The sequence below is a fragment of the Panonychus citri genome, unplaced genomic scaffold (genome assembly GCF_014898815.1).
Source record: "Panonychus citri isolate SS breed McGregor unplaced genomic scaffold, ASM1489881v1 Contig00134, whole genome shotgun sequence".
NCBI classification, from domain to species: domain Eukaryota; kingdom Metazoa; phylum Arthropoda; class Arachnida; order Trombidiformes; family Tetranychidae; genus Panonychus; species Panonychus citri.
The window spans coordinates 1,807,322-1,835,126 of NW_026515539.1; the positions used below are offsets into that span (position 1 = coordinate 1,807,322).

Consider the following 27,805-nt stretch of genomic DNA (forward strand, 5'->3'; position numbering starts at 1 on the left):
ACTTGTTAAGCTAAGTGGGGGTAGGGTTGGTGCATTACTTAATGATGAATTGGTTGAATTTGTTGGTGACAATTCGGCAAACAAGTATATTGCTATGATTAATGTTCTTTTCAGTGTTGTTTCACAAATAGGATCAGATATTAAAACGACTTTTGTAATACCGACGGACATTTGTAGAGCAAATAGTTGGATGGAGGTGAAAAGAATTATGAAGTTTTACGAACATGAATGGAATTGGATTGAAGGACCGTCTATTGAAAGAAACAGGAGGAGACCCAATGAGCGGATGGATTTACTATTCTGGACTACGAGGAATATGCAAAAGAAGAAGGTGGAAATGGCTCTCAAGAAATTCTTTATCTTCATGATGCGAAGTCAAAACTCGTTCGTTATTCATTTAAACCCTTCGCTTTGGCAACTGCCCTCTTTCGCTGGTATCAAATATCTTTTATGGCTGATAAAAGGATGTGTTCGAATTAGAGACCAATGTATTACCAGGGAAAGCAAAATTATTCATCTTCTAATTGAATGTAAACTACAAAAAACACCACCTATTCCTCAAATCGACCTGAGAAAATTTCACAAATCTGTTCAAGACAAATTAATTTCTATACTTTTATAAAAGGCGGCCAAAGCCTTTCCTGTAGGGGTGCTTAAGTGTTGCCCCTAGTTACTGTCCGGAAACGGAAAGTAACTCTGTATAAAACAGGTTCTTACGAATAAATTTATCTTTAAAAGTCTTGCTTTTGGTATTCAAACTTCCATCCCTTTCCATTGAAGACGTGTAGACTTTCGTTCTCTTTCTTTGTGGTTTAATATTGAAGTGGATTTTGTCCTTACTTGTTCTCTTGTTTTTTCTTATATTTTGATTGTCGTCAATTATCAACAACCAAAATGGTAAGTGGTCATTTATTTCTATTGCGTTGACATTTCTTCTTTTATCTTGTCTCATTGGCTCTTAACATTCTCTTTCTCTTCTTTCTGCTCTTCTCTCCCCCCCCGCATTGGTATTTTCTTTGTTTGTTGGTGACCCTCTCCCCTATTTTACCTTTGACTCTTTAGGTTAACTTCACTGTAGATGAAATTCGTGAAATGATGAACCGTAAACGGAGCATCCGAAACATGTCGGTTATTGCTCACGTTGATCACGGTAAATCTACTTTAACTGACTCTCTTGTTACTAAGGCTGGTATCATTGCTGGTAGTAAGGCTGGTGAGATGAGATTCACTGATACTAGAAAGGATGAACAAGAAAGGTGTATTACTATCAAGTCTACTGCTATCTCTATGTACTTTGAGCTTTCCGATGCTGATTTAACTTACATCACTGAGGAATCTCAACGAGACAAGGAGGTTAAAGGTTTCTTGATCAATCTTATCGACTCTCCCGGTCACGTTGACTTTTCTTCTGAAGTTACTGCTGCTCTTCGTGTTACTGATGGTGCTTTGGTCGTCGTTGACTGTGTTTCTGGTGTCTGTGTCCAGACCGAAACTGTCTTACGACAAGCTATTGCTGAACGAATTAAGCCCGTTCTTTTCATGAACAAAGTTGACTTGGCCTTATTGACCCTTCAATTGGACATGGAAGATCTTTACCAAAAGTTCACCCGTATCGTTGAAAACGTCAACGTCATCATTGCCACTTATGCTGATGATGCCGGTCCAATGGGTGACATCAAAGTTGACCCATCTAAAGGTAGTGTTGGTTTTGGTTCTGGTTTACATGGTTGGGCTTTCACTCTTAAACAGTTTGCTGAAATTTACGCCGAAAAGTTCAAGACTGATCCAGCTCGTTTGATGAAAAAATTCTGGGGTGAAAACTTCTACAATGGACAAACCAAAAAATGGTCAACCAAACAAGAAGCTGGTTATGGTCGTGGTTTCTGTAACTTCGTTTTGGATCCAATTTACAAAGTTTTCAAAGCCATCATGGACTTCAAGAAAGAAGAGATTACTAAACTCTTAGAAAAATTGAACGTTGTCCTCAAAGGTGACGACAAAGAAAAAGATGGTAAGAATTTATTGAAGGTCGTAATGCGAACTTGGCTTCCTGCTGGTGATGCTTTACTTCAAATGATAGCCATTCATTTGCCATCACCTGTAACTGCTCAAAAGTATCGTATGGAAATGCTTTACGAAGGTCCTCATGATGATGAGGCTGCTGTTGCCATTAAATCCTGTGACCCTAATGGTCCATTAATGATGTACATCTCTAAGATGGTACCAACTTCTGACAAAGGTCGTTTCTATGCCTTCGGTCGTGTTTTCTCTGGTATTGTTGCTTCTGGTCAAAAAGTCAGAATTATGGGGCCAAATTATGTTCCTGGTAAAAAGGAAGATTTAGTTGAAAAAGCAATTCAAAGGTATGTCATTAACTTGTTCCATTTTTTTTAAAATTTATTCCATTTTACCACTCCTTAATTGGTTAATTTTTTTCTTTTTTTTTCGCTTAGAACTGTTCTTATGATGGGTCGTGCCGTTGAACCAATTGAAAATGTTCCCTCTGGTAACATTTGTGGTTTGGTTGGTGTTGACCAGTACTTGGTTAAAACCGGTACCATTTCCACCTTTAAAGATGCTCACAACATGAAAGTCATGAAATTTTCAGTCAGCCCTGTTGTGCGTGTTGCTGTTGAACCCAAAAATGCTGCTGACTTGCCAAAATTGGTTGAAGGTCTTAAACGATTGGCCAAATCAGATCCTATGGTACAATGTATCATTGAAGAATCAGGTGAACACATTGTTGCCGGTGCTGGTGAATTGCATCTTGAAATTTGCTTAAAAGATTTAGAAGAAGATCACGCTCAGATTCCAATTAAAACTTCTGACCCTGTTGTCTCTTATCGGGAAACTGTTAGCGAGGAATCTTCAATCATGTGTCTTTCAAAGTCTCCCAACAAGCACAATCGTCTCTTCATGAAGGCTGTCCCAATGCCCGATGGATTACCAGAGGATATTGACAAAGGTGATGTTTCCAACAAAGACGATTTCAAAGCTCGAGCTCGTTATCTAGTAGAGAAATATGAATGGGACGCAACTGAGGCCAGAAAAATTTGGTCATTCGGACCCGAAGGTACTGGACCAAATCTTCTTGTTGATGTTACCAAGGGAGTCCAATATCTTAACGAAATCAAAGATAGTGTTGTTGCAGGTTTCCAATGGGCTTCAAAAGAGGTGAGAGATTAATCTTTAATTTCGATCTGAATTTTATGACTAATCAATTTCTTTTTTTCTTTTTTTCGCTTAGAACTGTTCTTATGATGGGTCGTGCCGTTGAACCAATTGAAAATGTTCCCTCTGGTAACATTTGTGGTTTGGTTGGTGTTGACCAGTACTTGGTTAAAACCGGTACCATTTCCACCTTTAAAGATGCTCACAACATGAAAGTCATGAAATTTTCAGTCAGCCCTGTTGTGCGTGTTGCCGTTGAACCCAAAAATGCTGCTGACTTGCCAAAATTGGTTGAAGGTCTTAAACGATTGGCCAAATCAGATCCTATGGTACAATGTATCATTGAAGAATCAGGTGAACACATTGTTGCCGGTGCTGGTGAATTGCATCTTGAAATTTGCTTAAAAGATTTAGAAGAAGATCACGCTCAGATTCCAATTAAAACTTCTGACCCTGTTGTCTCTTATCGGGAAACTGTTAGCGAGGAATCTTCAATCATGTGTCTTTCAAAGTCTCCCAACAAGCACAATCGTCTCTTCATGAAGGCTGTCCCAATGCCCGATGGATTACCAGAGGATATTGACAAAGGTGATGTTTCCAACAAAGACGATTTCAAAGCTCGAGCTCGTTATCTAGTAGAGAAATATGAATGGGACGCAACTGAGGCCAGAAAAATTTGGTCATTCGGACCCGAAGGTACTGGACCAAATCTTCTTGTTGATGTTACCAAGGGAGTCCAATATCTTAACGAAATCAAAGATAGTGTTGTTGCAGGTTTCCAATGGGCTTCAAAAGAGGTGAGAGATTAATCTTTAATTTCGATCTGAATTTTATGACTAATCAATTTCTTTTTTTCTTTTTTTCTTTAGTCTGTTCTCTGTGATGAAAACATGCGAGGAGTTCGATTCAATATTTATGATGTTACTCTTCATGCTGACGCTATTCATCGTGGTGGTGGACAAATCATTCCCACTGCTCGTCGTTGTCTTTTCGCTTGTATGTTGACCGCTGCCCCAAGACTTTTGGAGCCCGTCTACCTTGTTGAGATCCAATGTCCCGAATCTGCTGTCGGTGGTATTTACAGTGTACTCAACAGACGTCGAGGTGTTGTCTTCGAAGAAGCTCAAGTACCCGGTACTCCCATGTTCGTTGTCAAGGCTCACCTTCCCGTAAACGAATCATTCGGTTTCACTGCTGATTTAAGATCAAACACTGGAGGTCAAGCATTCCCACAATGTGTATTTGACCATTGGCAAATCTTACCTGGTGACCCATTGGACGGAAAATCCCGACCTTACACTATTGTTATGGATACTCGTAAACGAAAGGGTCTTAAAGAATCTTTACCCGATCTTGAATCTTATTTGGATAAACTTTAATTATGCTCCTTGAATTTAAATTAATTCAATTTCAAGTATAAAAAAAAAATAAGAAATTAACATTACTGATAATTTAAAGAAACAAAAAAAAATCAAAAGGACGACAAATGGTCTTCGTCTTGAATTTACTATCGCTATACATATTGTAATAAGCAACTAAATTGATTACAATATTTTAAAGGAAACAAAACCCTAACCAACTTGTTGATTTTTTTAACTCATTAACACATTTTCATCTTTTTGCAGGGATTATAATTGATTATTCAATTTTAGAAATAATGATTTAAGAAAATTTTAACAAAAACAACGTTTCATTTATTGTTGAATTAGATTTTTATAAAGATCAATCGGGTTCATTTAACTTTTTCGGGGAAATTGTAAATACATTGTATTTATACTTGAGTTATTTGAGTTTCGGGTTGGAGAGACTTGGAGTTTTAAGAGAAATTGTTAATAACAATTTGTTATACTAACAGCGATTTGAATCCATGAAAAGATCTTTCCTTAAAACTTTTAGTTGAACTGAAAGAGATTTTAAAATGTTTCGCAAATGATTGTTCTTTTTTTCCAATTCACTAGTCTCATTGAGTAAATTATCGATGTACTTAAGTTTAATGAACCTGCATTTTGCCGCAGCCATTTTATTCTTTTCTCGACGTATTTTCAGTTTCTCTTGGTCCATTTCTTTAACTGTCTTTGACATTTTGAGAACGTCAGTTGAAAGCTGAGCAAATGCCTGGCAAATTGGAACAAAACAATCAGAAGATTTTAACACAAACAAACGAGGAATTTGAACAAAGAAATTAAAAATGGCGACCAGGTAACTATGTGACACCGAGAGTGAAGACCTTTGTGCCGAGAGCACAAAAGGTAAAACTAATTATGTAATCGAATTACGGATTGTTATCACTAGAGAAAAGGAAATTGCTGAGAGTTTGACAAAATAGAAACTTGAGAATTAGATGAAAACAGTTGAACAGTTAATAGATTATAGAAATTAATTAAGAATTAAAGAGAATCAATTAGATCTGATGTTCTCTTTCAAGTTCGGAAAAGTTGGTATGAGTCATTTTCTTCTCTCGATTTTATTGGTTGATTTAAATTCTGCGATGAGAGCGACATCTCATTTCTAATTAAAGAAAAACAACACATTTAATTTGATGCGAAATTAAAGTTTACAGATCTTTAATCGAAGGTAAAATTAGAGACACAGTTTATTAAATGATTTGTATTAGCGAAAAATATTGCTTTTGAAAGAATTAAGAAAAGACACTGGGCTCAATATTATGGGAGAAGGAGAGAAAAGAGAGCGAAAGGACGTTTGGCTCTGGTTCGATTTAGAACCAAATTGATTAGATTGGCGATTTTGGCAATTGTGTGAAAATTGTGGAGATGATGATTAGTTTAAGAATTTCATGTTTTCAACAAAGCAAAATCTTAAAGAAATATTTATGTTGGTGGAAGGAAAGGAGAAAGAGAGAGAGAGAGAGAAAAAAATACAAGAGAAGAAATGAACGAAAGAGAGAGAGAATAATGAATGACCTTGATGGATGAAAGATACAAGATTTAAGGGGGAAAAAGAGGTAATTACGTTAAAATAGTAATATGTACATAGAAAATAAATATTTTGTTTTCTCAAGGCGAATATTTTTCTGTCGATTTGATAGAAAATTTTCAATTTCTATCTTTTTTGTCTCTTCTCACCCTTTGATCTACTGCCTTTGTTAGTCAGTATATTTTGTTTGTCTTGTATTTGCATAGGTGATCTCATCCATCTAAGGCTGATAATCACAAAAATATATGAATATGCGTTAGAGGTTATTTGGCTGGAGCGATTCCCATGTTACATGATGTGTGGGCCGGTAAAAGGGTTCATTAAAAGTGATGAAAACAAGGGTTGATGATGATGATGGTTATGGTTATTGTTTCATGAAATTGAGCTTCTGTGTAAATGGCATAAAAACCTCAAGGAGAAAATATTTGATTGTTGTTGTTTTTAGCATATTCGTGTCTCTTTGAATGTATTATGATGAGATTGTTGATTGTCGACATCGTTGACTATGCGTTTTAAGAGTGGCCTCGATCTGAGCCTTTTGCTGAATGAGAGATTGAAGTGTTTGTCGAAGTTCATTGTTTCCAATTTCTAATTCCTCGGTTTCTCGAGCCAATTTGTTCGTGTATTCAATTCGACGTTGTCTACATCGAGCTGCTGCTTGTTTATTTCTCTCCCTTCGGATCCGTTTACGTTCTTCATCGTTAGCAGGAGTCTAAATATGTAAATATAGTAAAAGAAAACAAATTAATAACAGTTGTTTGTTGTTTTACAAGCACGAGGTTAGAAAAGGAAAAGTGTAAATAAGGAAAAAAAGGGAAACTGAAATAGATGAAGAGCAAAAAGCAAAACATTTTCCCAACTGTCAATCCAACCAACTTTAAATGGAGAGATGGAATAGAAATAAACAATTCATCTAACTGTAAACGGTTGAAAAAATAGAGAAACCAAATTGGGTGAAAGTGAAAAAGGAAACATTTACCTTATCTTTGAGATTAACTCCACTTGAGCCATTGTTTCCTGGTGTAGCCGATAAATTAGGTGATGCACCTCTGGAAAGATCATCGCTGTCAAATTGAGAATCACTGTCTGAGGTTATGGATGGAGTGATGGTCGGAGGCATGAAACCAGCTTGATATTGATGTTCCATGGGTTCTGAATGAGGAGCACTAAGAACATCATCAATTAAACGTAACGTAGTTGGTGTTAAGGTCGGTGTTGTGATCGTGGATACACTTGAATTGGCCAAGGGTAGAGATAAATTACTAAGATCAAGTCTTCGTGCCACACTCATGGTTAACAAAAGAAGGAAATTAACCAGATGAGAATATTAAAAAGTACCGAATATACCTTTAGATTTAATCACTTGTTGCTTTTTTAAAAAGGAAGAAAAAAAAATGTTCTCTTATTGATTAATAATATTTTAGTTGTTATTTCTGTTATAACAACAGTTTAGAAAAGAAAAAATAACCAAAAATGAAAAAGAAAAACAAGAAAGAAAAACAACAGAATAAAAGAAAAAAACAAAAAGGAAAAAAATTCGTCTTATTGAAAAGGTTAAATTCATTCAATTATATTGTTGATTAAATGAATGGTTCAAAAGCGAAGATAAAAACAAACACAAAGAAATAATGAAAAGAAAAAACAACCAGAATGATGTAGATATAAAAAAGAATAATTTCTTTCAGAGACGAATAATTAACATTATAAACAGATGATTAAAAATAGAAAAAAATTGTTCATTAATGAGGCTTAACAATTAACCTTTGATCACAATTAAAAGGCTTTTCCTTTGCCTTCCAACAAAAAGTCAACAGAAAACAAACTGAACTCTTGTTGCTCAGAGATGAAAATCCACCGATGACTCATTCTAATAGAAAAAGCGCCAAAATTGAATAGCCTTTTCCACTGAAGGTCGAACAAAATTTTCTTCAACTCTTGACAATCTCCTGACAGAACAGTTTAATTACTTTTATTGAGAACAAGGTTAACTAATTAACTGGATTCTAATTAAAGAATTGGACAATTAACTTGAGGTTTACTTACGTTTAGTGAAGATTGTGATTGGTCAATAATTGAAAGTGATTAATGTAAACACAACAAACAATTTATTTTTTTTCTGTTTTTTTGGTTTTGGTTTTGGTTTCACAACGTTAATTTTGATTTTTGTTTCATTTTTTGGTAATCAACAAAGGACAATTATCTCTACCTTAAATCACGACAAGTGATGATGAGAAATGATGAAGAACAAGTGACAATTCTTTCTCTCTCCTTGTCTTTTTCTCCTCGATTCTCAAGGCCTAAGGGATTAGCATTTCGCTGGTGTTTCTTTCTTGTATTCGCCTTCAAGCAAATTACATTTTAATTCTCTTTCTATTCCGTTTCTATTCTTGTCCAATTTTACATCATCACTGTCCTCAATTCGTCATCATCATCATGCTAATTGTTTGAAAAGTAAGAATATCAATTACCAAAGAGTTAACCATAATAAGGAAAAAAGTACAAATCATCTTAAAGATAAATTCTATTCTAAATTTGAAAATCTAATTCTCTTCATTTCTAGAAAATTCCAACTCAAAATGGATTAATTAGTGGCCTTTTCTTCACTTTTTTATTCTTCTTCTCTAATCCTAATCATCTGATGTTTCTAATCGTTTGCTGTTGGAGGAAATCGAAGAAGAAAAAACTGGACAAACGAGCTGATGACCAATGGAATAGAAATGTAAACAAGTATCATTTGCATTTTTCTATTTCTATTACTGATCCTTGACTTTTCTATTTCTCTCAATTTTACTTCCTGCTGATCCACTGGACCTTATCAAATTTTCATCTTTACTCAAGGCAAACAAGTAGAATATATCATTTGAATATTATATTTGCTACAATATACATTTTGGAGGTTATGTCTTTATCCTAATTGTGCTACTGGAAGATAGTGTGTGTGTGTGTATATTACATGTACATTATGCAAGAGAAAATGGTTGCCTCGAGTTAGTCCATCATCATGATCATCATAAAAATAATATCATTGGCAAAGATGTGATACCAACAATATGAATGAACCATGGATAAGGATAAGAAAGTGAAAAGGTAAAAAAAAACTACAACTTGTTATGAATAATATCTTATAGGTAAGAGAGATCATTATACAGGAAGAAGAAGCGAAATTCAATGAATGAGCAACAAATAGAATATCAGATTGACGAAGAAGAAGAAGATAAAGAAATCAGATAAAAATTCCATCCCATGTAAAAAGAAACAATTATAATTCAGTCAATTGTTTCTCTTTACATGATAACATTTTCCCTATAACTCATTAATCTCTCATCTCTCAATTTGATTATCTCTCTTCTATTATAACCTAAATTATCGTAATCAAATACTAATCATCTAACTAACTCGCTCTCATTTACATTACAATCAGAAAAAAGTATTAATTCATTTTTCATCTGTTTTTTTTCATCCTCATCATTTTATCAACTTTTCCATTGTGATTATGATAATGATGACAATTGTTGACAATATTATGATAACTTAACTAACATCATAACCAATTTTTTGATACTCTTTTTTATAAATAGCTACAATTTAACCAACTTTATGATTCCTGATTAATAGCTGATTGAGCTAATTTAGATCTCGATAATCATGATATAAACATTATTTAGTTTTGTTATATACAAATTGTGACCATGCAATAAACTCACTTATTTACATGGAACTTTTTTTTACTAATCTATTATATTTTTTATCTTTTCTTTTCCTTATTATCCAGAGAAACAAGAATAAATCAGAATGATGATGATTTCCAAAGGAAGAGTGAAACTACACCATTAAGAAAACCATGGTTATAATGTAAATTGAAAAGCGAGCAATTGATAATGAATGAGAATGATAAAGAGGAATCAGAATTTTTTTATTATGATTATAAATGATTATCATTACTCTGATCTGTATGTACACCACACACGATACGAGCCGTTATTATGGATTGTGAAGGAAGGAAAGGATTTGTTCCGTTACACTGAGTGACCTTCGTTCGTATCGAGGCAATAATAGTAATAGTAAGAGAAAAATTAACAGTTTCTGTTGGAAAAAAAAACATAAAAGAGTAAAACTGATTTCTATCACTTCCTCTTCTCCCTCTCTTCATCCACCCTTTGCTTTCTCTCACTATCTCTCTCTCTCTACCTTAGTACTCATTTCTAACTAAAGTTTTTCTTTTATTTGTCATCTTTTTCTCTTTTCGATAATAGGCTATATTCATCATAATAAGGACCATAAATATAAAACAAAATTTATAAAAAAAAGAGCGAGGGAAAAATCCTGTGAGATTCATTACATTTTCATCCCTTTGATATTTTGGTGGATCTTCAAGTTTTGGTTGAAACCTCGTTCAAAGTATATCAGGTTGAAATCCCATTTCCATTGATCAACCAAGTGAAGCAAATTATCATCATCATCATCATCATCATCTCTCTGTCTCTCTCTGTCTCTCTCTCTTCCTATAGCCTTAAAAAAGCCATAATCCAAGGAGATATTTCATAACCATTATTGTTGACGTTCCAAAGGATATGGAACTTTGAAGATTCTCTTCCTTCACCTCATCCTCTTCAGGGAATTAAACCTTAATATCATCGAAAGATGTAAAATGGCTTTAAAACGGACATTTTCAATTAACTTACGGACTCTTTTCATCATCAAATCACAGTTGATTCAACCATAATCATCATTTAAACAAACATAAAACCAACACCAGAAGCGAAGGGACAAAAAAGTTTCATCAATTTAATGATGAGGTTAACTTTTTCCTCTTATTTTTTTATTTTCATCTATTTATACTCGTTAACGGTTCTGATATTGATCATTAAGGTATCTTGATAAGGTGATAATAAGCATGATTATGATGATGACGATAATGATGATAATGATAAATTGATCATTGAATAAATCCCATGAGAAGATGATTCAATGATGATACTATGATAGATATAATTGAACTTTGATTTTCTTCATCTTTTTTACTTTTAGGTTGAAAGTAAAACCTCATTACAATGGATTCATTTAATTTCCATTTAATATCATGATTAAAATAATCTTTATGATATTAATTAGTTGCCCTGTTAACTATCCCCGATTGTACAGTAATCAAAATGTTTACCTGTTCACATTATAAAACTCATTGAATTTACTATGAATGTGAATTCATTCATTAGCCAATGAATTTAATTTCATCCAATCCACCGTAATTATTATAACAATTATGATCATTAATCACTAGTAATCAACTCTCATTATTATTACCTGATGAGTTGATTACCTTTGATTTCTGAACCTTAACAATTAATTAATTGTTTCTCTTTCTTTTTTATAATCTTTCCCTTTATGTTTATAATTAACATTAAAGGTTGAACATTTTAATTGTTAACAAACAATTTTGTCAAATCAAAATATGACATAGACAAAAGTTAATTGAAAGTTTCTCGGTAAAGTTAATTAACATTATCATTAATTGTTACTTTACATTTTATCATTTTTTTTCCTATCAAAGTTAATCATCATTTACCTTACAGTTTAATTCAACCCTTTCAATTTAATTCTGATGATGATTAACAAAAAAAAATGATGTAATTATTTATCTCATCATGTTGAGGATTTAATGAAAATCTTGTAAAAGAAAAGGAATTAAAATCAACAATTTAAATTGTTAATATTTAAATGAAAAGGTAAAAAAATTAACATCTATTAAATTGCCTTCCAATTATAATTAACCTTTTTCCCTCTGTTGATCATAATTCTTAATTGTTTCAACAATCAATTTTAATTTAACTTTTTCGTTTTCTTTTCCAATTATAATCTAGACTCAAGATATGAAGAACCAAAGGAAATAGTCAAAATTAACCAACAATTAAGGAAATCTGAAGTTCTAATGGAAAAAATAATCAACAGCAATCAGGAAGAAGTAAATTAATTGTGATCAAGTTTATATCCTGATTATGGTGATAATGCCAATCAATGTTGATTTCTTTGCGTTGACAATTTAATTTGCTGATTTTCGGACAATCATTACGATTGTTATGACGATTATTATGATTAACATTCAATTTAATTACTTATCTTGAGCAGTAATAATAATAATTCAGATCATTTTACTATTCGCAGTTATTAGTTTAGTAAGAATGATTAACACAGAGAAAATGAAATGATAATAATTTAACTTTACCGTTAACTGTATTTAACTAAATCAACTGAGAATTGCAATCTCATTGCGTCCCCAGTGAAATTAATCTAATCTTTGATTTAGATTATCTTTCCTTTAATTGTCCAGGGAATTGGTTCTTCCCGTTAGTTGATTTAACTATTGACGTAATTGTATCAACTTTATTGTTAAATATGATAAAAGTAACACAACAGTTATAAAAAGAGATGAGTTAATCACCAGGAATCAGATTAATCATTGAATAAGGAATAATAACAAAAAGGAAAGTGATTAAATCAACTAATCATTTTTGTTCATCATATAAATTAACCAGAATCTTGAATGTTAATCATTCAAATTGAATTGATAATCAAAATAATCATCATTAACAGATTAACTTAATCAAGTTGTCATTAATTTACCAGCATACTAATCATAATCAACTTGATTGGTAAAAAAAAATAGTTCAATGATTTTAAATTACCCTTAAGCAATTTCAATCTGAATCAATTCAACACTACACAAATTAACAATTCAAATGATTAACGGTATTAATTAACTTTGATAATTCAACAATTAATCGTCAACCCTATGAAAAAAAAACCTAATGATTAACAATTAGTAACTAAATTACCTCTTCAAATTTCAAATTGTTAAATTTTTCTTATTCAAACTAATTAACGATAACCAAATCAACTGATCAATATGATGATCGATATTAAATATTATCAGTTTGATACATGAATTCAATATTGGAATTATTAAATTGTGATCATTCAATGAGTTTTGTTGTATCTTTAAGGCAAATACTCATCTCATCATCCCTCATCCACTCATCATCCCATCATCATCTTGATCATCTTGATCAGCATCTGATTATAATCATCAAGTGATCATATTACACCCTCTAAATTGTTAATCTTATTTAAAGCTTAATCAACATTGTAACACTTAATGCGATTTGTGTATTAAACTCAAAAGGATAACATCCAATTAAGATTAACTATTAATATCATTTTACAATTAACAAATTAATAAATTATTTCAAATTACTGAATATAATTTGATTCAATCAACCTCAACACAGCAATCAATCAAATTAAATTAACTGTTCCATAGTATTAGATGAATTTAATTTTCCAATAAATAATCAATAAAAAAAATGTATTATATGATATTTGGATGGATTGAGTTAATTGTTTAAAATTAATTATAAATCAACTCATTAATCTGAAATAATCACTTGTTTTGCTGATACATGATTAGTTTATTTCTTGTTAATTAAGTAAATCATTAGTTGAAATGATTATTAGATGAATAGCTTTAAGGTAATTGATCTGAATCAAATGTTAATCACAATACAATTTATCACGATTTCTGATTATTCAAATTAATTGTGATCCAGATTATCACCTTAATCATTTTCTGTGATACAATAATAATAATAACAAAGTTAATCATACAACAACACGTTCATTGCTTTAAGCAATCAAATCTCAACTCAACTAAATTTGCAAATTATTTTTATTGAAAATTTGATTCTTATGATTAACTAAATAAAAATAAAAATATTCAAAGTCACAATTACAATTACAAACGGAAAATTAAATCAACAACAACAATTATATAATTGATTGTGTGTGAATGATAAAAAAAACTCCCAGCAACATATCATAACTAGATGAATATAATAATAATAATATCATAATATCAATAGATCTGATTGATTAACTAATTGTCTGATGATTACAATTTGATATCATTATTAATATACATTTATCATGATTGTTGTTTGATTTGAATTATCTTGATGATTGTGATTAACTAACTAACTGGGAGTGAAAGTGGATGCTCATGCTCCTTGATTATCAACCAATGAAGATGCTTGGATAACCATTAAATCAATTCAATAAACATTTAACTTGAATGCGCATAAACATTTATACCAATCTATTAGTTAATATATTGGAAGATGATAAAAAGGATGAGGATGATGATAATGTTGTTGGGTCAAACCCTATAAGGTGATGAGGATGATGAGAGCATCAATTGACTTTAAAGATAACTCCATGTTGATGTTATCAATTCACTTGTACAAATAACTGTAACAATCAACCATCAAAAGAATCAACTAATTGTTGTTACATGTGAATTGTGTTTTTGTTTCTTCCTATTCAATTGATTGTTTCTAACCATTGAAATTAGTAAATTTTTTGTCCTGCTAATTTACATCGGCATTTAAATTGCAATTGGATTCAATTAGTGATTCTCATTAAGTTTGTTTACTTGTTTGGTCAACAATTTAAGTTACAATTAACCGTTTCTCTCAATGTTTTGCTATCCTCATTGTACAATTAACGGTTCGTCACTTGGACATCATCATCATCCTCATCCTCATCATCCCCATGGACCAAATCCTACTAACATTTCATCATTTCCTCTTTTCTCTCAACCATCACATTGTGAGTTATTCAACAATTAGTCTTAACCATTAGTTAATTACTTAACATGCCGATGACATTTAATTCGGTTGATATGATTTCCTTTCTTTTTTAGATCAGTTTCAATTTCCGTTTTTGTTTTCATGTTTCATTCAATTGTTAATCATAATAGCGAAATGCAATCAACTTAACAATCAATAAGCAATCGTGTTAAATGTTCACAATCCTTTGATTCATTGTTGTTAATTGTCAGTGATTGACAGTCTCTCATTATGATACTCATTCTCTTCCGTTTCTATTCATCTTTTGTCCCTAATTTTAGATCCGAATTATTCTGGATACTCAAGTGATCTTCAAGACGATGCATTTGTCCGTCGAAAACAACGAAGGAATCGAACAACATTTACAGTCCAACAATTGGAAGAACTCGAAAAAGCGTTCGCTCAAACTCATTATCCCGATGTGTTCACACGCGAAGATCTTGCATTGAAAATAAATCTAACAGAAGCTCGAGTTCAGGTAAATTAACTAATCTTAATCTTCCACCAACAATTAATCCAAAAAGAGTAGAAAAAAATTGGTCACAATTAACCAACAATATAAACAGACAAAAAAAAGAGAAACTTCAAAATCAAACTAAACTGAGAATCTAATGAACATTGATGAAGTTTAAATCGAATTGAAAAGATTAAATTATCTCACTAATCAGATTGTAAATTGTTCTAATGATACAGTTAATCAAATATTAGTTACAATTGAATTAAATGTGAAAAGTTTCACAGTCAAGTCTCTTTACAGGTAATAACATATTGGAAGAAAATATTTCAACACTAATCCTGAACAAAAAAAAAGTCGCAAATCCAATTGTCACCTTTTCAATTGAATAGTAAATAAAGTAAATCTTTTTCTTCTGAATAACAATTGGATTAACTAGTTAACTGTCTAAATTGATGGTTAATCCTGATTAGATTGTGATGATAATAATGATTGGATTGTCTTATGAGTTTCCTTTTTTTTCCAACAATTTCCAATGTGTAACACATTAAAAGTGAAAACTTTTACTATCGTTACAATTTGATTAATCAACAGTTGATCAAATACAATTATTGATTATCACAATTTAATCCTCAAATAATGATAATAATATAATAATAATAACAATCGACAATAATAACATTAGTTAAATAACTTCTCAAATTACCTTGATGATGATTCCCAATATAAGATTAACCTTTTTTTTACCAAAGTAACTTTTTCTGGTTCCTTATTATTGCCAACAATTCAATTCAATTGGATAATTAAATTAGTAACCTAATTTAGTTTTCTCTCTCTCTCTCTCTCTGGAAATGTAATCAAGTTAACTAATTAACAATAATGATGAACAATTAATTCAACTACTAGAAATAAGCAAAAGAATAAGGTAAATGTATTCTCACCTTAATTAATAATTAACTAGTTTGAGAGTAAATTTAATTTACCAAATTAATCAAGTTGGATTTACATTTACCTTTACCTTTTGCTTGTAGATGTGAGTTGTTGTTGTTGTTGAAAGGTTTTCACTTTGATTCAATTCAATTCAATTTATCAACTTGAATTTACTTAAATTATAATAATCAGATTGTGTGTCAATCAATAATTAATCAACTGACCAAGTGAATTTGTGTTCATTTCAATTGATCAGCTGAAAATATATTGAAAATAAATCAATTGGATATATTGAACCATGAATGTGATTACGATTTCTTTAGATTGTTATTATTAAAATTACATTTAATTTGTTTGGAGTAATATAACAATTTAAATATTTAATAATCTACATGATGAAAGAAATATAGAAAAGGAGAGTAAATTTCATCATCTGGATCCATTTAGAGTTAATTTAATTGTATCAATCCACAATTCTACCATCATCTCAACAGATCATCTGATTATCATCATGATTCTTTGGGTGATATATCATCATCATCATGATTGTTTTACCAAATTCAATTGAATAACTGGTCATCTCCTTTTCTTCTGGTCACTTTCCAATAATAGTAGTTGATATAATGATATCACTTACTCTGGTTATTAGATAACTTTATGGTTTGGTGACAAAGTACAAGATGAAGATGATGATGATAATCATCTTCTTCATCAAATAAAATACCAGCAATAAAAGTTATTATTAGTTGATTATCACCATCAGCTATTTGATATTTTCATTTCCATTGGAAAACAATATCAGATATTTATCTTTCGATTTGTACTTCATATTAGGTCAGCACTTTTTTTCGTGACATTTATATTTCGATTGTTATTTTATCTTTTTTTTGAATCAACTTCGCAATCGAATACTCAATTCCCATGTGAATCTAATCCTCATCCTTTTTCCGGCTCCTCGAAACATTCAGATGATGGTTATGGACAAATACTAAATGTGATTTAATGTATGTCCCAGTAGATTGATTTATATTTTGTATCTAACTGTAAATGGAAGACAAAGTTTGCTGATGATGATAACGGTAAAAATTCAGGAGTAAATATGATTGATAATAATAATAATCTTATCGAACCTAGAAATTGAATAAAAGAAGAAGAAGAGAAAATCGAAAATTAAATTAGTATCAGAAAAGATTAGTAAGATAATAGTGATTCTAATAATGAGAATAATCAGAAATCAATAGATTAAAAAATGAAGATAAAATCAATTATTGGCAAGAAAAGTTAATTGTTGAGATTAGAGATGGAAAGATGGTTAATCATTAATGTCTGATTGTGAGATTGATTAATTATCAGTTAATGTTGTTAAATGTTGTATAAGATGAAAGGAAATTGACATTGAGATTCTAATTGGGTTTGTGTTGAGAATTTAATTGTCAAGAATAATGTGAAAAGTAATTAACTAAATTTCATTGATCAATGAGAATAACTGATTAGTTGGATGATCAAAGATTTGTTTCCTTTTCTGTTTTCGTCTGGTTAAAGTAATCAAGTAATAAATGATAATGATGAAGATCAGGATGGAAAGTGAATGTGGTGAGATCACTGATGAATAAATGAAATCGTAAATTGAACTAAATCAATGAAACTGAATGAATTGAATTCAGCTTAGGGCGAGAATCACTTTTTCATCTTCCTTTTGTTTTCTAATCTACTTTCTTTATCATCTTAAATGAATTCTCTCTGTCTATTCTCTCTCTCTCTCTCTCTCTCTCTCTCTCTCTCTCTCTTTCCATTGGCTATTCTCTTTCTCTATCTTCAGTTTTGTATCTTCTTTCTTATTTAATTTTCATCTTCTCTCCCTGGATTCTTGATTTATCATGTTATTGTTGAAAGTGTTGTCTGAATTCTGGATCAGGTTGATTGATTGGATTTGAGTTTTACTCCCAAATCTCATTCGATTAGGTAATTTTATTGGATTTTACACATTACCATCCTTAATATTGAAGAGAAGACGAAGAAGATGATGATGATGATGATGAAAGTTTTCTTTATTTTTGGGATGAGGAAGAGATGATGTTAAAGCCAAAGAAGAAACCAAATGAAATTGATAAAACTTTTTCTCAGGTTATTTCATTTCGCTGAGAAAAAAAAATTGACGTTTCTGTATTCCGATAATGATGACCAGTTAACTCACTTGTTACTCGATTCCGTTATTGATTTTGATTCTCAAAATTTCAACTCAATTTGATTATATACTATTCCTGAGACCATGAAAGTACCAGTGAAAAGATGATAATAATAAATAAGGTATAACTTGATAAAGGAAAGAAACAATAATAAGAATGAATAAATCAGGTTAACTTTTTAAACTTATCCATTTGTCTCTAGAACTGGACAATGTGAAGAAATGACCAGAAAAAAAGAGAAGGACAGTTAACATGTAAGCAAACAGTAAATTAACTTAACTCACCAATTTTCACAATAAAGTTAACAGTTAATAGATTGGGTAAACAGTCTTGAAGGTAATAGATTAGATTAGATCATCAACCATGGTGGAAATACAGTCGAAGAAAGAAAAATATTGTTCCAATTGACAAGCAACATAATCGGTGTGAGATAAAATTAACAGGGGATGAGATAAATTGTTCACAAATTATCATCCAATTTACTTGCCAATATTGTTGATGGTTTATTATTTTGACACTTTCGGGTTAATCTTTTACTTTTTTTCTGAGGATTTCGATTCAGATCATTGAATTTATTGTGTTAATTGTGTTTGAACTATTTTCGAATTCAGGTTTGGTTTCAAAATCGACGAGCCAAGTGGAGAAAAGCGGAAAGACTTCGCAAAGAAAAGGAAGATCGAGATAGAAATGGAGTGGACAGTGTTGACCTTTCCATCAATGGGTCACCTAAAGATCGAGATGACATAAATATCATGGATCGTCCTGATTCAGTTTGTCCAGAAGATGAAGATGACGATGATGACGATGATCTAGATATGAGTGACTCTTCATCCAATAATATAATCACAGTTTCAGCAGTTCCATCAAAAGTTACCAATTGTTACAATAGTCCGGAAGAGATGCTTTTTAATGCGGTTCATCTTAATTCATCTTCAGTTGTGGGTGGAAATGGGAGTCTCGGTGTGGGTGATCATCCACTTACAGCTCATCATAATCAGCTTAACCACCATTTAAACCATCTTAACCATCTAAATGCTGCTGCAGCTCATCATCATCATCATCATCATCATCATTTAAACCATCAACTCTCATCTCGACTCCTTGTTAAACCTATACTCAACAATAATATGACAACTTCATTATTGTTATCATCATCAGCATCCCCGGCATTATCTTCATCATCATCATCTCCATCCTCATCAGCAGTATCTTCCGCTTCATCATCTACCTCATTAACATCAACATCTTCAACAACCACAACAATTACATCAGTAACACCCTCATCATTATCATCGCCATTATCATTGTCACTTTCATCAATAACAACACCACCTTCAATGATGACAACATTAACACCGACCGGAGGACCAACGACAACCTCATCATCACCCTCGACAACAACCACAACCACAACAACAACAACAATTACACCAACCTCATTATCTTCATCCTCTGCAATAGTTAAAGACAATTTAACATTAACTTCACCATTAATCAGTAAAATGGCCTCACATTTTGACCATTCCTTATGGCGACCATCATTGGGAATGTCATCATCTCTACTTAACTTCCGTTATCCACTCATGTCTCCTCTAGTCACTGAAAGGTAATTAAATGAAACAATTAACTTAAATGTTCAATAATAAGGTGATAAAAGTTGATCAGGATTAGTGTTAAATTAACGGTATGAGTCAATTCAAATGTTCATTAATCAATTGAAACACAAAATGAACAATTGAAATTGAAAAACTTACACGAACCAATTTTAAATTCAATTCTTATTAATCTAATTAACAAGTTGAGTTTAACTTTAGACTCTGCAAATTAATGTTGTTGATCACATTAAAATAAACTAATACATTTCTCCAAATCAATTGAACATTTAAATTAACAACTAATACAAAGTGTGTATCTAATCAACTCATGTAAATTGTTAATTGATTTTAACAATCACTTCTCTCTTGTCTTATCATCATTTGCATATTCAGGTTTCCTCATTTACTATCAGCTTATCATCCGATGCTCATCTCTCAACAATTAGCTGCCTATTCATCAGCTAATTTCAAAGGTAAGCAAAGCGATTCAATTTTGTTATCAAAGTTGGTTAATCAAATTACCCTCAAGATAATAGATGATCATTGATTCAACTAAATGAAAGTGATTAAAGAAAAGAGTTAAACATTTAAAGAAGCAATTTAAATGATTACAATTGAATCTAATTGATCCAATCAACTGTGTAATAGGAAAAAGTAAATAAATTAACTTATAGGGTAGGACAAAGTTGCGACTCCACCTTTTTGTCAGGTATAGAAGGAGAAAGAGAAAAAGAAAGAGAAAGAAAGAGAAGATCAATTTAAAAACATTCTAAAAGTAACATTTGTAAATAGCTTGATTACTAATTGATTGATTGATTTTCCAGGTATGTGTGGATGTTGTCTTCCAACTGATTCTGGGAACGGTTCAAATTCGGGGTCATCAGGTAGTGCGAATGCTGATTCACTGAGCTCAACACTGATTAATAACATGGCCAAGTATCGATTAGATTTGTCACCTCGAACAGGTAGTTCACCTTTACCACCTCCACCTCCTCCTCATCCTTCAACAACAACAACAACCATAAATCCGGTTACAAGTCAAGAATCAATATTAAATTCATCAATCAACACAATATCAGCATCTTCATCAACGATAACTCCGATTTCCATTACTTGTTCATCAACATCTCCATTATCCTCGTCATCACCTTCATCTTCATCCTCATCTTCCTCATCATCAACGGTCGTAACAGCTTCCAGTGGTGTCAACGAGTTACGTCGTAAGGCCAAGGAACACTGTGAAACCTTGTTAGCATCGAGGAACAGTTGATCACTGAATAAATATGCAATCAATTAATCAAGACTTCTAATTCTGTTCTCCCGATTTCTTTAATCATCTTGAAAATTTTCTAAAATAAAAAAGACAATTAGCAGTAATTATTGTGTAATTGAATCGATATCAACATCAACGAGAGATTATCCCAATCAAGCTGATTGTTTTTCTTGCTTTTACTTGGAAAATCATAACAAGAGATCAACATTTACACACTTTGTTCAATCTTTTGCTGGATAAATATGATTGTTATTAACATTTATACATTCAAATGCTTAATCTAATGCAATCTAAATTATTGAAGATAATCCATTGAATATCCTGAGCCATCATGCAAAAATTACCAAAGAACAAGAAAAACCATCGATGCAATCTTCCCGTAATCTAAATATTAAATCACCATGTTTATAACCGATTGTATTAATATACAAATAGTTCCAATATGATTTTCGTTTGTCAAGTCAACTCAATGAAAGTAAAAAATATGAAAAATAACAATTAAAAAATGAAAACAATCAAAACCATTTCCTTGTCTGAATATTGATTGAACTTGACATTGAAACTTCAGTACGCTGATCCAATGAGATAATTGTTGTTGAAGGAAAACTTTGAAAGTAATGAAACTTTTTTCCATGAAATCATAAAACTTTAATCAAGATGATCAAGTTGATCGAAGTAGAAACAAAAACATCTCAAATGATTTATGAGTAAATTGAGTGAAGATATTGTTCGTTGTATTGTCATGGTGTTAGTTTCACCTTAATTTCACTGAATTTTCTGATCTAATCTACAACACGATAAATATCCAACTAGATTATCATATTAGAAAATAGCAACTGAACAATTTTTCCTTGATTTAAGTCAAGGGTTAGTCGGCTATCAGCTTGTCTTCTTGGGTTATGATATTTATCATGAAAGAGATAGAAAATGTTAGAATTGTGATAAAGATGAAGAACAATAAAAAGTTGACAAAAATGATATTAGGAAGATACAATTTACCTCTGGATTGACCATAGAAAACAACAGTTGATTCACACATATGATAGAATGTAATAAATGAAAGTTACCGGGAGAATTTGATATCATTAAGGTTGTTAGAGAATCGTGAAGATGATGATAACAAGTCACAAACAGTTAGAAATGATGATAAAGGTAAAAAAAGGTAAAGATTTTGATGGAAGAGAATCAAAAGACCAGAAGAAAATAAGGAAAAGAAATAATTGAATTTGGTAAACATAAATTGGCTTCATAAATAATTAACTTAACCCATCAAATGAACCAATTCAATCATTGATTAAAAACAATTTAACATAATATTTAATAGAATCAGAGTTGGAATAAGAAGTTAAATAAACTTGAGAGAAAGAGAAAAACAAGAAAATCAATCAAATTGTCAAAACGAAAACAGTTAATCAGCTGATTAAATACTCGAATCGATGATCTTGTTAATTCAATCAAATGAATTGAATTTTTTTCTTCCGGGGATGAAAAATGAAACAAAATGAAAAGTTAATTAGTTGATCATTATAATTTTTTATTCCTAATTTGATACAATGTTTCAGTTTTCTATCAATTTAACAATTGTTACTTTTCTGTTCAATGATAATCTAATTTATCTGATTCAAATTGAAGGAAAGGCAAAGGTGAGCAAAAAGAAAGCGATTCCATGGCGAAGATGAGTAATATTTCTGATAGAGAAAGAGAGTTAACCTTGTATTGTACCGAATTAGAAAATCATCTTAACAATAATTGGTTGAAATTCTGTATTTAAATATCAGATGAGAGAGAAAGAGGAGTTAAAGGTTAATAGAGAAAAAGATGAAAAGAACAGAACTGAACTCGTATATTCCAATGGTTATTCTAGGATACCCTGTAACCCCTTTCGCTTGTCCAATCACTTTTACTTTTACAATTTGCATCAATTGACGAGGTCAACCCCAATTCTTATTACCTGGAATCAACATTTTCTCAACTTATTTTCTTGTTTCAGTCACAATTCACTTGGGAGCCAATTGAGTTAACACTTTACACCTTTCGTTATATTGTATTCAAAATGATTCAGTGGATAAAATATGGTGAATAACAAGAAGGTGAGAAATTTTCATGAGAAAAACACAAGAGGAGAGATAAAGTAAATTCTGTTAAAAGTGAAAGAAGAGGGAAAACACTCATTGCCTGGAGAAAGTTTAATCATGGTGAAAGTGTTAACAGTGTTTCCATCATCATCACCATCAACATAATTTCCCTATTCTTTTTTTTTTGTTCATCTTTCAAACTATTCAAAAACTCAATTCATCTTTAAATGTTAATCTTATCTCACCTCATCCCCTAATCACCATATGATGATGTCTATCATGCAGCATCTTCACCATCATCTCAATACATCACTGGTTATATTTTTACCGTTAACTCATCCACCTAATACTGTTATTTAAGAACCAGAAGACACATTTACAAATACTATTTGTGTGTTGTAAACTATTTGATTCTTTCAATCAATCAAACAAAAAAAATTCAATTTGATTTCTTATTATTCAAATAACCTATTCAAATGAAGTCAATTCTTGTTTTGATTTTTTTTTCAATTTCTCGACATCTCTTGTTGTCAAATTGTATCAACTCTATTTGACAATCAATTTATAACTCAAAATGCTAATCCATTATTTTCAAATTTTCTTCATACACTAAACAATTTTATCTCAGAATTCAGTTGAATTCAGTTCCATGGCTGTGAATCTGAATCTCTCTCTCTCTCTCTCTCTCTAATTCATCATCATTACAAATGTGATTGTTGTTTGTTTGCTTACCTGTCCAACCAATTGAAGTTCAATTGCTCCAAGGGATTTTCAACATTTTCTTTACCTTATAGTTAGTAAATTGTTATCAGCAATTTAAGATAAATCATGATCATTATAATCATTGCTAAATCAGTGCAATGGTTGAAATGTGATTTAAAACTTGAATCAAAATGATTACAAGAATGAGAATCATTGAAATAACAATGATAATGTGACAACAGGTAAAGTCAACGATAGTTAAAATTGATTGTAACTATTATTATATAATTTGCCGTAGGATAAACAACAATTTGTTGAAAAATGATAAAAGTTAATTGTTAGTTTAATGGTAAACAAACAACAAACACAATCATTAGTATATTTGTACAACAAATCACAATGAAAATCAGCTGATTTCAAATTATATTATCTTTTACCATTAAAACGGAAAAATTAAATCACCATTATGATAACAAATCAATTGTAATCATTACAATTATAATAATTAGTCAATCAATTAAACTCGATAAATATAAAATTAACAAATATCTCTATCTATATGTATTGTATTATTTAACGATAAAGATGATAACTTTGATTAAATGACCCATGGAAATGAAAAGTTGACCATTTAACTTTTATATAGAAATGGTGATAATGATGACCAATAGTAACTGAACCTTGACTTCAAAGGTCAGTTTAAAAGTTATCATCGACTTGACCATCAATATTATCAATCTAATAGTTTTCAATTTCAAATAATAAGTGAAATTTATTGATCGCTATTAAATATTGAGAACAACAATCAACTTGAATTTAATGTAAACCATTTGTTAGTTAATTTAACTTGTCAACTGAGTTTTTCCAATTTACAGTTAACTTTTTATTGGAAACTTTTTCCATCTTAATCATTTCCATCCTCATCACTTTGGGTGTGTCTCCCGAGGGAGTAAATGATCACCTTGGTGAGATTTTAATTTACTTTTCATCATTTTGTTTTCTTCAAATAATCAATCAACAATTAGAGATTTAATGAAAATCATCTGATCAATTTAATTATCGTCATCAATTGTGATCATTTTATATTTCATGGTAATCGAGTTGATCAAGTTGATTAAACAGGAAGAGGAAATGTAAAGAAAAATTTTATTATCACCAAATCAAGTTGATTGAATATCTTTGATTGTGATTAACAATTCAGATCAAGTTAATCAACCGAAAATTGTTACAAGAATAATATTCAGTTTACAATTAAATTTGATTAATCATTTCAAGTTTAATTGTTACAACTAATTACTAAATGTAATAATAATAAGCAAGATTGTTATTAAATTGAGAAAAACATTAATTGTAATCATAATTTTAATTAGATAAATTGATTTGATTAATTATTTTGTTTACATTGGGAAAAACATACACATAGAGATACAATTAATTTGATAAATTGTTATCTAAGTTAATCATAAATTTATTATCACATCAATCGTAATAATAACATAATAACAATTAATAATTTAACAATCAACCGATTCACAATTTAATAACATTAAGCAACATCATTTATTTTTCATATCAATTTGTTTTTTTAATTGTAACAGAAAAAGTTTCACATGAGGTTTAATTAATTAACCATTTAGTTGTTACCTTTAATCAAGCACAATTTAGATTCAATTATATGAACAATATACTAATTATAAGCTTAATCAGGACTAATTAACTCAAGAAAACGAAATTTACCTTGATGAGAAATGATGAATAAGCAAATAGATTGTTGATTAATCGTAATTGATTTAATTGAACTTGAGAAAGAAAAAATTAATTCCATCATGAAATCTGAATAATCTCACCATTGAACATCTCAGAATTCAGAAGAAGTTCCTAATGACCTGAGATCAATCAAATCTTCATAATGGTAACCATTTAACTCCCAATGAGGATGGAAAAGTTGCAAAAAGGAAAGTGGTTCCGTTTCCGTTTTCTTCCAGAAACAAACATCAACATTCATTCTGAATTTTTTGTTTTATTTCATGGATCATAAAAAACACAAAATCTACTGATTCATGTTCACCAATTGATTCATATGATCAAATAATGATGATGATAAACAAAGTAATTGTTTTGCTGCTTGTCTGGACTCGCAACTACTTCCGGTCAGTTTGGTATCCCAAGTAAAAAAAAACTCCACTGACCAAATGTAATAATAATATAATGATTTACTCGATGTTATATTAACTCCTTAACGATCATTAGTTGATTAACATGTTGATTTATTTTCTCTGTTAATTTATTCAAGAAAAGAAGCAAAAAATCATTCATGATGACCACAAACACAGAAGACACACCCAGGGGGTCAAGAAGGGTCAATATATTATGATAAAAAGATTGGAAATTAACTAAATGTTATTATTTGTTATTGTGAAATAATGAGGTGTAAAATACATTATTATTATTCCCTTTATCATCATTATCATCCTCATCTCCATCCTCATCACCAACCATTGAAATTACTGTTATTTCATCTTGAAGCTGATGATGATGATGAGGATGATAACTTGTTTATCAATAAAGATGATAAAGGTTAATAATAAAAAGCTAATCTATTTTAGCTTCTTACTTTTTTGTTTGATTATCTTCATCTTCATCCTCATCTTCACCATTGTTATCATCATTTACTATTGTGATGAATACACAATCAGAATAAATTATTATCATTTTGTTATATTACATTTTCAAACCTATACCATTGGTTTATTATCATTATAATCATTTGATTCAATGGGAGTGTTGATGTTGATTTAGTTTGAGTTAGTTGATTGTTTTGTATTTACTGTTTGTTGGTTAAATAAATCAGTTTCAAGGATCATTAAGATTCGCTTGTTTATTTTGTTGGGATGATGATCATCAAGAAGATGAGTCAAGTGATGATGATAACGGTAAATTTATTATCTGATTTATGAATGACTTTTTTTTCACAACTTTTAATGCCACTCTTGAGGTTAATTGATTGTCATTGATTGTTATTTAATCTTACTAATCATCGATTGATAAATTTGTTTATCATGGTTAATCATTATCATGTTTTAACTAATTTTTTGGTTCTTCATTTAATAGTTTATTCAACAATTAATATCATCTAAAACTCATTTACAATTTAATATCTGACTCGAAATTTGGTTAAGTTGATCAATTGATCTTGTGTATTGTTAATTAGTTTCAAGTAAAACAAACTTTGAATTGGATAATTTTTTTAATCAACAATCAAATAAAAGGTTATGATAAAAAATTATCCAATTCACAATATCCACACAATTAATGAATTGATACAAATAATGATGATAATGATGATTAGTAGTAATTGAGTTTCTTAATAGTTTAACTGAATCTTTGATTATATTTATTATCTTGATCATCCAATGATTACCAATTCCTCGATATCATCTCTCATGAGAAATCATTAAATAAGATCTTATCTTTATCAGAATGACCATGATGATGGTCATCATGAACATACTCACATATATTCATCTATAATCACTGGTCAATGATAATAATCATTATCCTTCAATATCTAAGCTTTTATGGTCATGAAAGTGTAACTATTATTATTATTATTTTACATATAATAAGAAATACGATTATCATTATCAATTTACCGTTAACCTTATAAATTGGATCAACAATTTCGCCAAAGAATCTGAATCGATTTCATGAAGAGAAAAACTCAGGACTGAACTTTCAATACAATTCCCATGATTTAAAAATTAGCTAAGTTGAAAACAATATCAATTGTGATAACTAATTGTTGAA

General features: G+C 30.5%; 3 protein-coding genes and 1 long non-coding RNA gene across 12 annotated transcripts; 3 read left to right on the plus strand and 1 right to left on the minus strand.

The window, feature by feature from the left end:
* The first annotated feature begins 744 nt into the window (after nt 1-744).
* Nucleotides 745-4,746, plus strand: LOC128391596 (eukaryotic translation elongation factor 2-like). The gene is made up of 4 exons (XM_053351510.1): nt 745-897; nt 1,063-2,363; nt 2,454-3,174; nt 4,041-4,746. Exons 1-4 carry the CDS (start codon nt 895-897, stop codon nt 4,548-4,550), a joined length of 2,535 nt encoding a protein of 844 aa, XP_053207485.1. The 5' UTR covers nt 745-894; the 3' UTR covers nt 4,551-4,746.
* A 1,000-nt stretch (nt 4,747-5,746) lies between these two features.
* On the minus strand, nt 5,747-8,288 carry LOC128391595 (transcription factor kayak-like). The gene is made up of 3 exons (XM_053351509.1): nt 8,149-8,288; nt 7,085-7,474; nt 5,747-6,817 (listed from the first exon to the last, which is right to left on the minus strand). Exons 2-3 carry the CDS (start codon nt 7,394-7,396, stop codon nt 6,575-6,577), a joined length of 555 nt encoding a protein of 184 aa, XP_053207484.1. The 5' UTR covers nt 7,397-7,474; nt 8,149-8,288; the 3' UTR covers nt 5,747-6,574.
* Nucleotides 8,289-8,413: 125 nt separating this feature from the next.
* On the plus strand, nt 8,414-13,365 carry LOC128391597 (uncharacterized). 9 transcript variants are annotated; one of them, XR_008325831.1, is made up of 7 exons: nt 8,462-8,601; nt 8,666-9,192; nt 9,878-10,166; nt 10,359-10,512; nt 10,614-11,347; nt 11,654-11,828; nt 11,964-13,365. It is a non-coding gene; the product is annotated as an uncharacterized LOC128391597 (long non-coding RNA). The 9 variants fall into 9 exon arrangements; XR_008325833.1 differs by lacking the exon at nt 11,654-11,828 and having other exon boundaries at nt 11,964-13,364; XR_008325834.1 differs by lacking the exons at nt 11,654-11,828; nt 11,964-13,365 and adding an exon at nt 11,510-11,527.
* A 959-nt stretch (nt 13,366-14,324) lies between these two features.
* Nucleotides 14,325-21,732, plus strand: LOC128391284 (uncharacterized protein DDB_G0271670-like). Its single transcript, XM_053351137.1, has 5 exons — nt 14,325-14,763; nt 15,065-15,261; nt 18,965-19,959; nt 20,342-20,421; nt 20,773-21,732. The coding sequence occupies exons 1-5, from the start codon at nt 14,631-14,633 to the stop codon at nt 21,216-21,218; spliced, it is 1,851 nt and encodes a 616-aa protein (XP_053207112.1). The 5' UTR covers nt 14,325-14,630; the 3' UTR covers nt 21,219-21,732.
* The last annotated feature ends 6,073 nt before the right edge of the window (nt 21,733-27,805 follow it).

Excerpts from the sequence above, each read along its gene's own strand:
- LOC128391596 (XM_053351510.1), top strand. Across the intron at positions 2,364-2,453 it reads GTTGAAAAAGCAATTCAAAG|AACTGTTCTTATGATGGGTC; the intron begins GTATGTCATTAA and ends TTTTTCGCTTAG. Across the intron at positions 3,175-4,040 it reads TCCAATGGGCTTCAAAAGAG|TCTGTTCTCTGTGATGAAAA; the intron begins GTGAGAGATTAA and ends TTTTTTCTTTAG.
- LOC128391595 (XM_053351509.1), bottom strand. The coding sequence starts at position 7,396 with ATGAGTGTGGCACGAAGACTTGATCTTAGTAATTTATCTCTACCCTTG. Across the intron at positions 6,818-7,084 it reads GAGTTAATCTCAAAGATAAG|ACTCCTGCTAACGATGAAGA; the intron begins GTAAATGTTTCC and ends TTACATATTTAG.
- LOC128391284 (XM_053351137.1), top strand. The coding sequence starts at position 14,631 with ATGTTTTGCTATCCTCATTGTACAATTAACGGTTCGTCACTTGGACAT. Across the intron at positions 14,764-15,064 it reads TTTCTCTCAACCATCACATT|ATCCGAATTATTCTGGATAC; the intron begins GTGAGTTATTCA and ends CCCTAATTTTAG. Across the intron at positions 15,262-18,964 it reads TAACAGAAGCTCGAGTTCAG|GTTTGGTTTCAAAATCGACG; the intron begins GTAAATTAACTA and ends TTTCGAATTCAG.